Raw genomic sequence first — 14,850 nt, 5'->3', positions numbered from 1 at the left:
TTAAATACTGACATGTTTAGGTATTTATAAATGTTGGTTTTAGGTACTTATCGCCTGTCACACCGGAATAGTTTGTGAATTGTCTTGTGATTTTCAAACTACTTTTAATTCTTAAGATTATGACTATAAGATTAAAACAGGTGACACTGTTTCAATATCTTACACATTAATGCTGTTCTCAGTTACATTTATGTGGAATTTACTCAATAACACATGAAAACAAAATGTTTTTTCATAGCCACAGATGCAAACCCAGGTACAGCAGGTGGGAATTGTACCAACACAAGCAATGGCAGCTGGACCAACAGCAGATCCTGAGAAACGCAAACTGATTCAGCAGCAATTGGTTCTGCTGCTTCATGCCCACAAATGTCAGAGACGAGAGCAAGCAAATGGAGAGGTGCGAGCCTGTGCTCTCCCACACTGTCGAACCATGAAGAACGTCCTCAATCACATGACACATTGTCAAGCTGGGAAAGCCTGTCAAGGTAAGAGCAAATTGCCAGAAGGTCAATAGACGAGTTCTTTACTACTCTCCAGTGAGTTTTTTTCTCTCCTGTTTTTTGCCAGCTGACAGTGACTTTTTCCCCGGCATAGAAGTTCCTTTCTTTAAATAGCTGCTACACCTTTTTGCCTTTTTTCCCTTCCCCTTGTTGCCACCATCATACAGTTGTTCTTAGCAGAAAGAATAAAACATTTAATCTTTCAAGGTCACTATTAATACTGTTTTACTCCTGAAAGAGTAGCATGTTTCATTTCTCCCATCACAGATCAAGCATGTCACATGTGCAGCATACCTGATCTCTACTAGCTTAGCATGTGAAAGCCATTAGATTGTTGTTGAACTAGTTCCTTCATGTCAGAGCAGCATCTTTATTAATGTACTCTCCAGAGAAAGAGATGGTCATTATTTGTCAAGTCCTGACATTTTGTTTAGTTGTATTTGAGATTTTGGTGTTTGTAGCACTCTTTAGTAAAGAAAATTGAGGATAATGGAAATGGAATGAGTTTATTCAAAGCCATAAAACCAGACTTACACCTAAATTTTATTGCTTCACTTTTTTGATAGTTGCTCATTGTGCATCTTCACGACAAATCATCTCTCACTGGAAGAATTGTACTCGGCATGATTGTCCTGTGTGCCTCCCTTTGAAAAATGCCAGTGACAAAAGAAACCAACAACGTAAGTGATCATTTCTACTTATCATCTACTGTACAAACATTAGAATAACATAGGTAAAACAAACTGAATCAAATATACAGTACTATGAAGGACTTTGAATTATAGTGGTTTGATAAACTCATTTGCTGTATGTGGTATTCTGTTATAAAAAAATACATTTGGGCAGTCCCCTTTTTTGATCATTATATTCAAATTATTACTTTTAATACCTGATTCATGACAAAGGGAAATTCCCAGTCCAGAAAGACAACATCCATTTTGCCAAGACAAGACAATTTCTAGCTGTCATTTTGTATTAAGATAGGTCAGTCAAATTATTAGTGGGTCTAGTTATTATAGCCATAAATTGTGCAATTCGTTATTTGCCCACAGATGGCTCTAGAGAAGATTTAAGATTCTTTCCTATCTTTCATAATATCAGAAATAATTTCAAGTCTGGTTCTTAACCAAGGGTGCCATTGATCAATGTAGGACAAACAAATTTGCATAAATGGAAACAGGTTTGTGGAGAGGAAGGTGTGATGCATGTGTCCCAGTGATTAATTGTAAGAATAAGTAGAACTGCATTGCACTGTATATTTAACCCTAAAGAAAAGGAATGAATGGCTGAAATTCCCGTAAGCCTTCTTGTGAACTCCAGCATAATAGCTTAATATTACGGTTAGGTAATATTTATTTTTTCAACTTCTGGTCCATTTGTGTTCTTTTGTCCTCGAAGTAGATAACTGTTGAAATTATATTGGTGGGTTTTAAAGGATTGCTGGGCAGGATTAAAATAAACTGAGACAGAAGATCTAACAGTGTGGATGCTACAGTCTGTTAAATGATATCACACAAAAGTAAATTTGAAAAGGAGATAAAAGAAAAGTCTTAAGTCATCGGGGGAGGTGGTGGGAAATAACTGAGGGTCAGGGCAGAACTGCAAATTTGAGTAGTTGTGTTCTGAAAGAGTTCTACTTCTGGTTTAGGTTGAGACCGCAAGGAAAGTGAGGCAAGCTAATAAGCCATGTAAGAAAGAGGTGGAAGAGTTTCACCAAAGACAAAGGGAGTTAAGACTGGAAAGAAGCTACCAAAAACGTGATTCTACCATTTTCTTATGGTTAGGTTAGCTTAGGTTGAAAAATTCCTGCGCAAGTGATTCAGATTTGGAACATACTGATAAATTAAACAGTAGTAAGTCACCAGGACCAGATGGCATTCACCCAAGAGGTCTAAAGTAGCTCAAATATGAAATTGCAGAACTAACAACTGTGGTATGTAACCTATCACTTAAATCAGCCTCTGGTATCAGATAAGTGGAGAATAGCTAATGTGTCACCAATTTTTTTAAAAGGCTCCAAAGGCAATCCTAGCAATTATGTGCTGGTAAGCCGAACTTCAGTACGAGGCAAATTGGTTGAAACTACAGTAAAGAACGGAATGATCAGGCACAAAGATTTAACACAATTTGTTGGGGAAGAGTCAACATGGCTTTTGTAAAGGGAAATCATGCCTCACCAATCTATTAGAATTCTTTGAAGGGGTCAACAAACCTGTGGACAAGGGTGATTCAGTGGATATATCGTACTTGGACTTTCAGAAAGCCTTTGACAAGTTCCCTCACCGAAGGCCCTTAAGCAAAGTAAGCAGACATGGGACAATGGGGAAGGACCTCTCATGGATCATAACTGGTTAAAAGATAGGATGCAAAGGGTAGGAATAAATAGTTTTTAGAATGGAGAGAGGTAAATAGTGGGGTCCCCCAGGAATCTGTAGTGGGGCCAGTGCTGTTCAACATATTCATAAATGATCTGGAAAAAGAGGTGAATAGTGAGGTGGCAAAGTTTGCAGATGATACAAAATTACTCAAGATAGTTAAGTCCAAAGCAGACTGCGAAGAGTTACAAAGGGATCTCACACAACTGGGTGACTGGGCAACAAAATGGTAGATGAAATTCAATATTGATAAATGCAAAATAATGCCCATTGGACAATGTAATACACTCAAGAAAAAGATCTTGGTGTGATTGTGAATAACACGTCTGTTCTATGTGCAGCAGCAGTCAAACAAGCTAACAGAATATTAGGAACCATTAGGAAAGGGATAGATAATAAGAGAGAAAATATCATCATGTCACCATATAAATCCATGGTATTCCCACATCTTGAATATTGCATATAGCTCTGGTCACCTCATCTCAAAGATATATTAGAATTGGGAAAAGATACAGAGAATGGCAACAAAAATGTTGAGGGGATTGGAACAGCTGGAGAGGTTAAAAAGGCTGGGACTATTCAGCTTGGAAAAGAGGAGACTAAGGGGGGGGGTATGATTGAGGTCTATAAAATCATGAGTGGGGTGGAGAAAGTGAATAGGGAAGTGTTATTTACCCCTTCATATAACACAAGAAGCAGGGGTCACCCAATGAAATTAATAGGCAGCAGGTTTAAAACAAACAAAAGGAAATACTTCTTCTCACAATGCATAGTCAACCTGTAGAACTTGTTGCCAGGGGTTGTTGTGAAGGCCAAAATAATAACAGGGTTCAAAAAGAGCTAGTAAAAAGATAAGGTCAAGGAGGATAGATAGATCAATGGCTATTAGCCAAGATGGTCGTGGTTGCAACACTGTGCTCTGGGTGTCCCTAGCCCCTGACTGCCAGAAGTTCGGAGTGGATGACAAGGTGTGGATCACTCCATAATTGCCTGTTCTGTTCATTCCCTCTGAAGCACCTGGTATTGGTCACTGTTGGCAGACTGGTTAGTGGGCGAGATGGATGATTGTTCTGACCCAGTATGGCCATTCTTATGAATAGATAATCTAAATTAATGAGTTTTGAAGAATATAAATAGCCCCTTTATGCTGACTTTTACTTGTTTATCAATCTCCTCCCTGGTCTCCCTTTCTTTTAGGCATGGCTAATTGCTAGTGGTTAATTTCTGTAATAACTGATTTTTGAGACATTTGCTGGTAGTTTTAATTTTAAAAAATAGCAGTTTTAATGTCTGATCAGTTCCGGTGAGAAATCCATTCGGTGCATTTGCTCTCAAGTTGTTAACTACAGAGTTTCTAGCAGTCGTAATGCAGGTGTTGTTATGGTGATCTTCTAATTTAAGTCATTGCAGAACACTTGTCTTTGCATTGTTCATACGTTTATTGTTTTGTCATTTGTATGATTTATGAAACCAGTAAAAGCACTTGAATTAAAATAAATTTTATGTAAAAAGCAGTCTTTGTTGTTAGATCTCTGAGTAAGATGTTTTGGCTTGGATACAACAGAAAGGTGGAGGGTAACTGCAGAATTTGCCATCTTTTCTTGGAAGGGGAAGGCAATGCAAATCTCAAATCCCACCTTCTTTTCCTCAATTCAGCACTACTCACCATTAGCACTTACTGCCTAGCAGTGCCCTGATGTGCAAAATTCTTTAATCTGAAATGCATGTATGGATGACTTCTCATGGCTTGTACTAAGCTTAAGAAAATTAAGTTTGTGAACATTTACATTTTATTTATTTTGATTGAGAACACTAAGGTGCACCTGTCTCACGCTTTAGGCCCTCTTAATTTACCTGAATTCTAATATTACATTAATGGGGTGCATCTGAAAATTGGCACATTAGCAACATGACACATGAGGATGTAAACAAACATTGGTGTGCTGGTTCACAACATCCCAAATTAAATTATGCTTGCTTTTAAATGTGATGGCTTGTAACATTTCCAATAATTGTTAAAAATGTCCATGGCAGAAAATGATGGGAAAAAAATGAAAAAGAAAGGAATGGAAAGAGCAGTAACATTTACTTCTCTATCAAGTTGTGATGCAAACAGGATAATGTTTCAGGATAGCCATCTGGCAAGCCATGAGAGCACTAGAATCTGTAGCCCTCGTCCATTGCCTATCTTAAAATTTGAACTTTGAATCCCTGTTGCATCTGTGCTCGGCTTTTATGTGGCTCCACCTTCTGAATTGTTGAGTCTGTGCTTCCCAATGTTTCTAATGCTTTCCAAATTTTGGAGCATGCTAGATCAGTCACACCTCACTGGTATCTGGAACACTTCAAACTCCCTTTGAGTTCTAGAGGGTCATTCTGAAGCAGAGGTGCTATATAAAGATACAGCACAGATGCATGTTGGTCTTCAGAACTATCTTTTAAAGATAGGGAAGGGGCAGCTTCGGGGAAAGAGCACAAAACGTAGGAAGATCTGGTGGAAGCCCCACCCCCCCACCCCCCCGGTAACAACCACCTCACACTTGCCAATCCCCAAGGTTCTGAAATCTTCTTATACCCTGTAGTAACTCATGTTCCAGCCAGCCACTCCATTTCATTAACCTTTCTCACTCCTGGGACAAATGCATCTACCTAGCCTCCAACCCAATTGCCAAGATCTTCAAGATCCACTGTAGCAGATTTTTCTAAAATATTTACACCTGTGCACGTGTAAACTTTTTCATTTCTGGAGCCCTCTGCATTGTGGCAAGAATCCAGTGCCTCACGTGCTTATCAAATGAGTGGTGTTGAGCTATATCTTTTTAGGGTATTTTACTTAAGTCTCTGAATGTTTGGATTTTCTACAAGGAATGTATGTGTCTGATCTCAGCTACATCCTTGATATAAATGTAATCTTAAGTACTTATTTTTATTATTAGAGGTAGCACCACCTATTATTAAGGTTGTATAACACTTCCTCTTATAAGATCCTGTTTTCAGTTGCTTATACCTTGAAAAACTTTTATCCATTTGGACTAAAGTTTTCCATGCCAAGTGTCTGCCATCAGCTTGAACTCTTTTTGGAAAATTTCAGATTAAATGGTTAAGAAATGTCCAAGAATGAAGGTAGGGGAAAATGCATTGCTGTGCCCATATTTAAAAAACAAAAAACAAAAATCTTGACCTTTGGACATGTCTGGTGCCCCCAATGCTTTCAAGTAGGGACTTAATTTGGCAAGGGGATGTCAAAAAGATGACTTCTGTCCCTTGCAAATTTATGCAGATTTGGACTAGTTTAAGAACCTATGAAAAATTGCAATTCACAGTCTCAGCAGAGACTTCTTTGATTTTTAGCAGTTAAATCTCAAGATTCTGTACTCACTAAGCCTACATGAGCCTCTCACTACTCCTAGTGCTGCCCAGCCTCGCATACGCCATCACTACAGAGCAACTGAGCACTCTTCATCCCCTCACAGCTCCTACATGTGATTGGCATTCACAAGTGTCATCCTCATACAGCAACTGCACATGCCGCAGCCAAGGGCTGCGGGGACAAGAAGACTTACCTGTAATGAGTGCTCCCAGTTTCTCTGGGCCAGGGTGGGGCCGGGCACGAGAACTGAGAGCAGAGAATCTGTATTTCCTATACTCTTAATGATCCCATGCTGGCACCTAAGGATCATGTCTGAGAAGGAAATGGTCCGATTCAACTGAAAAGGGGACAAAAGTGAGGGTGAGGGAGAGAAGGGTGGGACTGGAGTTTGGGGAGAGAAACTGTGACTGGAAGTTGGTGGGGAGGATGTAGTGGAGGGATGAGGAGTTGTCTGGGATTGCTTGGGCATGAAGCTGGGACTAAGAGCTGGGGGTGGAGAATGGGACTGGTTGGGCAAGGACTATGGGTCTGGAAGCCAGGTGGTGGGGAGGACAAGCTGGATCTGCTTAGGGACGAAGACTGGGACTGGAAGCCAGGAGGAGACTTGGACTGTGAGCAAGTGTCATGGACATAGGGTGGAAGTGTTCTTTTTAAATGAAGAAAAAGAACACTATTGCTTCAAGTTTTACCTGCTTTGATAAGCATGCCCATAAGCTTGGAACTTTTGAAGTACTGTCCTTTGAAACTGCATGCGTGGTCCCACTATCTCAGGACATATAAAAGGGTATAACCCCAACTACCACTCTCTTCCTCTTGACCATCATTAGCAATAATCTAGAAATTATGTCCATTGCTTGACTGTTAGTCCTCTTCTTTTCTTCCCCTTGGGAAAGCTTTGCTTTTTCAGTAAAATAGTTAATTGTTATTAAAAACAGTGTTAGTTTTCCTCTGTTGGGTGTTTAAATTTTCTTTAGGCTCCATTGAGTTCCCTCAGCACTGATGTGGGTGCTCCTGTAGCAGCAGAAAGTAAGACAGTGGGCTTCAAACAGCGGCCCTCATGTGAGAGTTTGACATCTGTCATGGAGAACCACATAGGATGTGTCATTGGTTTAAGAGACTGGTACCTTTCAGATTGGTGCTCAATTCATAAATCCATTTCTACTCAGATCTGTTACACCCAGGAGAGCTGACTCAGACTAAGCTTCTTAGAGGAGGCCATGTGAGTATCTGCCTTGAGCAGAAATGCCAGCGGAATCCAGTGTGAGATCCTGGAAGTGTGAGATTCAGGATGGTGTACAAGACGGAATTTGCCCTCAAATCCTGTGTCTCCTTTAAGAATCCATTTGAAAGGAAAGTGAATAACTCTGTCAGATACACCGAGAAGCTAGGTTGCCAGCACAATTGACATCTTTACACTGGCTCTAACCCAAGAAATGGGCCAGTAGATTTTTTTTTTTTTTTAAGAATTATAATAATTATGTGCTTTTCTGCTTGAAGTTTCTCTCTCCTCTCCTTTGACTGTACATGCATTAGGCAGCTGGTTTGGTCTTGAACGTAAAATCAGTACTTCAAGGCAAGAGAGGCTCATATTGTGTAGGATTGAAGCTTGTGTTTCTCTAGTTTTGCTCTTCAGATGACAGGGAAGCCCAAGTATTTGAACTAAAATTAAATATATAATGTTGCACGTTTCATTTACTTGCATAAAAGATGCCTTCTATTGCTGTATCAATCTCATTTTGACTTTTTCCTCTTACCTCCTTACCCCCCCCACTCCATCTCCTTTTTAGCCCTTCTAGGGTCTCCAGCTGGTGGAATGCAGAATTCTATTGGCTCTGTTGGAACAGGCCAACAGACTACTCCTTCATTAAGTAATCCTAATCCGATTGATCCCAGCTCCATGCAGCGAGCCTATGCTGCTCTTGGACTGCCGTATGGCAACCAGCCACAGACGCAGTTGCAGCCACAGGTACAAGGCCAACAACCTGCACAGCCTCAAGCTCACCAGCAAATGAGGACCATAAATCCATTAGGTAGGTGAAGAAAATAGCAGTAGAAATGTGTTCTGTAATAATAAATTTAATTGCAGCCTAATCCAGAAAATGAGGAAAGTTCAGGCATACCGATATGATTGCATATAGATAAAGAGTTTTTTGTTTAGACTGAGTAGTGAAACAAAGTTTTATCTTTAAGCATAGTTTCGTTCAATCTGTTAGAAAATTAGGAGGTTCTGTTTATGCCAGATATAGCTAATGATAGCTACTTTTGGAAAAGTATGATTAGCAGTTAAACATCTCTCAGATTTTGTTGTTGCTCACAGTGCTGTTTGTATTTAGGCATAATTCCTTATGGACTTTATCTTGTTTAATAAAGCATGAAAATAACTCATTTTAAGATTGTTCCACTTCAGCAGATACTGGATAGACTAAGTTAATATGATGGATAAATTGTCAGTACTCTTATGTTCTCTCTTGTGGTTATGTAAGCTCATCTCCGTTCTCATGAGTTTAGAATTTGAACTGTCAGTTTTTATAATGAAAACAGGTGTGCCAAAAATTATAGGATTTGTAATTTCCATCTATGAGTAGTTTATTTAAGGAAACACGCCACAAGAATTAGATGTTCATGAACACGTGTTTACCCGATGTAACAAAAATGTTTATTTCTTGTTTCTTAACTAAGACCAAAATGCCATTTAATTGACATTTATTATCAAAACTCTGACGTATACCTAAGCAACCTTCTATACCAGTTCTGTTGCATTTTTTTCCCAAAGGAGCTAACCAGATGAACCTTTCTGAAGGAGGGATAACAACAGATCAGCAAGCTAGTCTAATCTCAGAAACTGCTCTTCCAACATCCCTGGGGACAACAAAGTAATGCACATGTTTTATATTCTTGCTAAGTTAAAGATTTGTTTGCATAGAGTGTAAGTTTTTAAATGAAGAATATGCATTCTGCAATATGATTGTATCGCCATTGTATCTTCTGTTGTAACAATGAATGCTACTCTTTGGCCACACACTCTCCCACCCGCATTGCCATTTCAAACCTGCACACCTCCCAACACAATTTTTCTTCACACTTTTGACTTGGAAATGCATTTCCAAAAGTAGAATATTTTATTCTTTTATGTACTTGTTCTGTATACTTAACAGCTGTGATTCTGTGTCTCATAGATTGCCTGTCCTTTCATCTTTGTTCCAGTATCTCACAACACCTAAGCAGTTTTAAAAGAATTAAATTAATGAGCCTCTTGCCAATGGCGAGTAGCATCAATGAAACCTCTGGAGTGGAAGCAGTTTCCTTTTCTGCCCTCAAATTCCATGATTTTGTTCCTTTTTATATTGCAGTTTGATGGCTTCACAGTTTCATTTTAAAATCTTTGTAACTGTAGCTATGAGTGAAGAAAATTGTTTTAAAAATAATTCTTCTGTTTCATATATGAAATGGGCAATTGTGTTCCACGCTATAACATTCCCTTGTTCGCCTTCCATTTCAGTCCACTAATGAATGATGGCACAAATTCTGGCAATGTTGGAAACCTCAGCTCGTTGCCAACAGCTGCACCTCCTTCCAGTACAGGGGTAAGAAAAGCATGGCATGAACATGTCACTCAAGACCTACGCAATCACTTAGTCCATAAACTGTAAGTATTTACCATAATGGGAGACTTTTTCCTAAATATTTACATTCCTTGATTTAGTGACTTGCTGTATGGAAGTGTCTGAGTTGGGAAATTGTGGGAACCGAATCGGTGGATTTTGATGTAACCAATTGAAATATCACTAACTAATGCAATTTGATGTATCCGTATCTTGGGACTCGGTGGCTCAAAAGATTGGTAAGGGGATTATTATAGGAACTGAAAAGTGAGCACCTGATAGTTGAAGGCCTACATGATTTGGTGGTCTTGGTTCAGTTCTTGTTGGGGAAATGTACACACTGTAAAAACCACCATCACAGTTTGCACTGATTGGTGCGCTGCAGGAAATCTCAGCAGATGGCCTTAGAGACTGAGCTACCTTCTTAACCCTATTATCTCTCCAGCTCAGGTTTCAGGTTCTGAGGATAGTGCTGGCAAACATGCATTGCCTCCGCCCTTGCTGTACCTGTTTTGTAAATAAAGGACTTCATTCACTTGCATTGACAGTCTAAACACATTTCACCATTACTAAATTCACTTAAATAATTGTGGGGGAATGGTTGGACAGTGGTTCTCTCTCTCTTCAATAGTGTTAATATATGTTATGTGTATACAAACTTTAAGAATTGTAAAGAATTCTAAATGTACATTTAAAGAGATGGATTATATATATTTTTTTCCGTGTAGTGTCCAAGCCATCTTTCCCACCCCTGACCCAGCAGCACTGAAGGATCGCCGCATGGAGAACTTGGTGGCTTATGCCAGGAAAGTGGAAGGGGATATGTATGAATCTGCTAACAGTAGGGTATGTTACTCATTGCAGGCATTCGCTACACTTTAGTGAACTGTTCATATTTTAAAACTGACACGTACAATGAAACCTGCTAAAAACCTTTCTTTTCATTTCACTACATGGCAGAAAATCTCCCAGTGCTTTCAGTGTATATTACCTTGTTTTATAGCAGAAAACCTAACAAATTCAACTGCGTAGGTGGTTTTTGCAGTCCCAATTATCATACCCCATTCATCCACCAAACCAGATCACTACTGGGAGTATCTTCCTATCTGTGGAGAGGAAGCAGGCCCACTAAATCAGGGTTTCTCAACCTATGAGTGGGGACCCAAAATTAGGTTGCCGGAATGTTTCAAGGGGTCACGTGACAGCTCCTGTGGCTCCTATCCCACAGAGCTAGCTGGGCTCACTTCCCTGTGCCAGGCATTGCAACCTCTGAGGTCCCAGCACCACTCAGGTTTGTCCCAGCCATCATGATGATGGGAGTCCAGGTAGGCCAAATTTGAATGAGTGGCGCTGCAACCCCATGAGCCAGGTGACAGCTCCACTCACATAGGTTTGGTCCAGTCAAGGGGCAGGGCCAAACCTGAGCGGCACCGCAACCCTGAAGGTTGCAACACCCCAAGCAGAGAGCCAAGCCCAGCCAGCCCCACAGCATAGGAGCCACCACTTTGTGGGGTGAGTTCTGGGCAGGACTCAAACCCCCCCCCCCCCCGCCAGGGGCAGGATCTTACCAAAACCACCCCAGGGCATGGTTATAACCAGGGTGAGGTTGGTGGGACAACAAAGCCCCAGGGATGGCTTAGGCCAGCCCCATACGGCAGGGCTTGGGGAGGAAGTGCTACTTCCACCCCCTGACTCATCTCAATGAGCCACCGATCCTGTCTGGGTTGTAGGGATGCAACCAAAAAATCGGGATCATGTGACCCCACCACCATGTTCCTCCTCTGGTAGGGAGCACAACTATGCTTACTTGCCCCAGGAGCTAAAATGTCAAGTTACGGCTCTGCCCCAGGACCTCTACCCGCAGACTATTTACTAGGTTGTGACAGGCCATAAACATTTACAAATGGGTTCTGAGCCCAAAAAGATTGAGAACCAGTGCTCTAAATAAATGTAAGTGCATAGGAACTTCCTGTATATCTCAAAGTAGTGCTAAAATGTTCCAGTATTTTCTTTCAAGAACTGTGGAAATGGATCCTCGCTCTTTGGATGTCTCCCTCTAGCAAACTAGTTCAGAAGCTTCCACAAGCCATGTCTGCTGGGATCACTCCCCCTACTTTAATTTTTGGCGGTAGGCCCAACTGCACTTCAGTTTCTTCTGACTGCTTGAAAGTGCATTGTGCTTGGAGTGCGCAGCCCAGCATCCTTGATGGTTCCGTGGCTGGCTTTGTCCTTCCTTTTCCCTTTCATTTGACCTCTCTTACTTGTAAATAGTAATTTTAAAGAACACTTTTAAAGGCTTTTCTCTGTCCATGCCATTGAAGACATCGTTCTGCTGGATCCTAGCCCTGTTAGGCTGCTTACCCTTCCCCTGTTTGCAGCCTTATTAGGATTTCTGTGGGAGCATTGACTCAATCACAATCATGGCTGAGGTGGCTAAGAAAGCTAGCTTTAATCTGTGTGCTTCATAAGATGCTGTGATATCAGTTACCAATACTTATCTGTGGTGCCTGGAAGAAGGTCATAACAAGGACTGGTACTCAGTCTTCCTCACTTTCTCTGAATTCCCCCACCACTAGTAGTTTGAGGCAACTATCCAGATTTTTATGGGTTCAAAGTCTGGTCGACTGAGGTACTGAGCATCTGGTTTCAATATTGGGCATGGGGTGAAAGCCACTTCTTCAAGCCTGCCAAAGCAGCATAAATGTGTCCAGCAATGGTAACCATCAATGAAAAATCTTACCAGACTGAAGTCCCTAAGCCCATGCGTAAGGAGAAAGATGCTAAGCAGCTGGTTCTCCTGGGACATGACCTATGTGTGTGTGTGATATTCCTCAACCACACTCCAGGTGAGGATTGCCAGCTTCCAGGAAAGTAATAGCAAAGTACGGGCTCCCTGTCTGGGATGAAATGATGCACTTCTTGGATCAGCTCCCTGCTGATGACCTGCAGCTAGTCTGGTTACCTGTTACTAGCCAGTTTGAGTGCCACTGGGTCCAAACAACCTAGTTGGCTGAGGGCATCAACAGACATGCTCTTAAGACCACCAGCAGCAGAAGGGCACTGGCTGCTCAGAGCATTTGCCCACAGCTTCAATAGCTCTTGTGCGTGCTTGTTCCCAGTGTTTCTCCTGCCTTGTCCCAGCCTTGCTTCGCTTCAGGTACACTGTACTCGGACTTCTGATGGGCTCTGACCCTTGGTTCTGGTGCCTGGCCTCTGACTCCAGCTGTGACTCTGGGCTCCAATTCCCGGCTACCGACTCCTACTCTAACCACTAGGCATGGCTGCCCACATCCTAGTCACTAACAAGATGCAGTGTAAGTCTTGTGGCAGATGGTGTCCAAACACACACTGTGGACATCCATTTAATGCTTCTGCCAGATCAGTGCGATGGCAGGATTGTGATGCTCTTAGCTAAAGAGCCACTGGTCAGACACAAATGGAAGACTTTCCATTTGAGAATCCAGATGTCTTTTAGTATAGAGACAGAAGACGAAGGATTCCCAGGCAAACCTCAGATCTCTTGGTCTCTGTTAGGGAGCTTATTCCTTCACCCACTTACATCCCTGGTCCTTCTTGCACGAACAGAGAGCAACAATACCCAAAGTCCAAAGGTGCAAACAATTCAATGTTTATTGGGGTGAACTTCCAGCAAGCATGATTCCAGTTTCCTTCCTTAGTGTCCCCCTTCCCAGCTCTGACACCACAGAGGCTTACCTGTGTCCCTGTTCCCATTTCCCCCTTTAGGAAAACATGATTCCAATTTCCCTACCCCTATTCCCTGTTCCCCCACCCACACACCTGATTGACTGCAGACTATATGGTAAAACCAGGGAAGTAAGTGGGTGAAAGAATAAGCCCCCTAACAGTCTCTACACTCTGTCAATAAGACAGAAATCCACTCATCTCTTCCCAACCTTTGGGCCAGATGTCGACTCAGATGCACTCTTTTTTTCAGGTAGTGGTCCAAGCATTCTTACCAGAGGTCCCATTGGGGAATTCATCTGCTGCATTTGGTTCCAGTAAAAAAAAAAAAAATGGACTCTCTATTGTCCTCCTTGTGGATTTTTACCTTTCTCCTTTGAGGACCATCAATCCCACTCCGCGACAACAGAAGTAGAATAATGTGGTGGAGTCCTAAGAACAGATTTTGCCATCCTATTCCACTCTGGCATTAGACCCCCATCTTCTCTGCCACACATTCTTTTTCAGGAATTGTTATAATGAAAGTGCTGTGGGGCAGTCTTCTTACTTCTCCAAATTGGAATGATAGAGTTGGTCCCTCACCCATATGGGGGGAAAAGGGCTCTACACTAGTTATTTTTTGATACCCAAAAGAGCAAAATGATTCTACCTCCCATAATGGACCTGAGGTAAAATATTCCAGAAACTGAAGTTCCATGTGTTGACATTAGTCTCTATTATACCTTTAAGTCCATAAGATTGGTTTGAGGTTCTCTACTTGAAGGATGCCCACTTCCCCTTCTCGGTCCATCCAGCTCCTGGGAAGAATCTACAGATTTAGAGGGAAGGAAGATTGGGGGAACCACTACCACTACCCACAGCAGTATTGTTTGTGTTACTTTGATTTCTGTAGAAAGCCACAAATCTCTGCCTGTGGTGGCTGTTTGCTTCAAATATTTAAGACTACCCTTATTTAGATCCTTGGCTTATCAAAAAAGCTTTTGCCGATTCAGAAAATCTTCCAGTCCCTGTGACTTCTCATAGACTATAAGATTTACTTTCAACCCATGAGAGACGGAGTTAATTGGAGCCCCGGGAGAATCCTTGAAGGTCCTCTCTCCAAAGGACAGATTCCATACCATGAGTATTATCTGAGATCACAATGTTGGCGAAGCATATAATTCTTCCTTGTGGCAGTTGGGCCTCATACCTTTTTGCATCTAGGTGATATTGTATGTCAGTCTGTGTCTGAGATCTGTGTAGGGCTGTCTGCAAAAAATTATATCATCCTTATCCTGACATATGGATAGCTCAAGAGG

The 14,850-nt window shown here is 41.5% G+C and overlaps 1 protein-coding gene across 1 annotated transcript in view; it reads left to right on the top strand.

The window, feature by feature from the left end:
• LOC144270752 (CREB-binding protein-like) overlaps positions 1–14,850 on the top strand; it is a 153,471-nt gene that overhangs the window by 69,887 nt on the left and 68,734 nt on the right. The window contains 6 exon segments of the mRNA XM_077827416.1: positions 239–488; positions 1,070–1,183; positions 8,036–8,278; positions 9,022–9,121; positions 9,748–9,894; positions 10,579–10,696. Of these exon segments, the coding sequence (XP_077683542.1) occupies positions 239–488; positions 1,070–1,183; positions 8,036–8,278; positions 9,022–9,121; positions 9,748–9,894; positions 10,579–10,696 (972 nt within the window).

Source organism: Eretmochelys imbricata, chromosome 10 (assembly GCF_965152235.1).
Source record: "Eretmochelys imbricata isolate rEreImb1 chromosome 10, rEreImb1.hap1, whole genome shotgun sequence".
NCBI classification, from domain to species: domain Eukaryota; kingdom Metazoa; phylum Chordata; order Testudines; family Cheloniidae; genus Eretmochelys; species Eretmochelys imbricata.
Note: the sequence above shows the minus strand (reverse complement) of the source record. Positions and strands in the feature narration are given on the sequence as shown.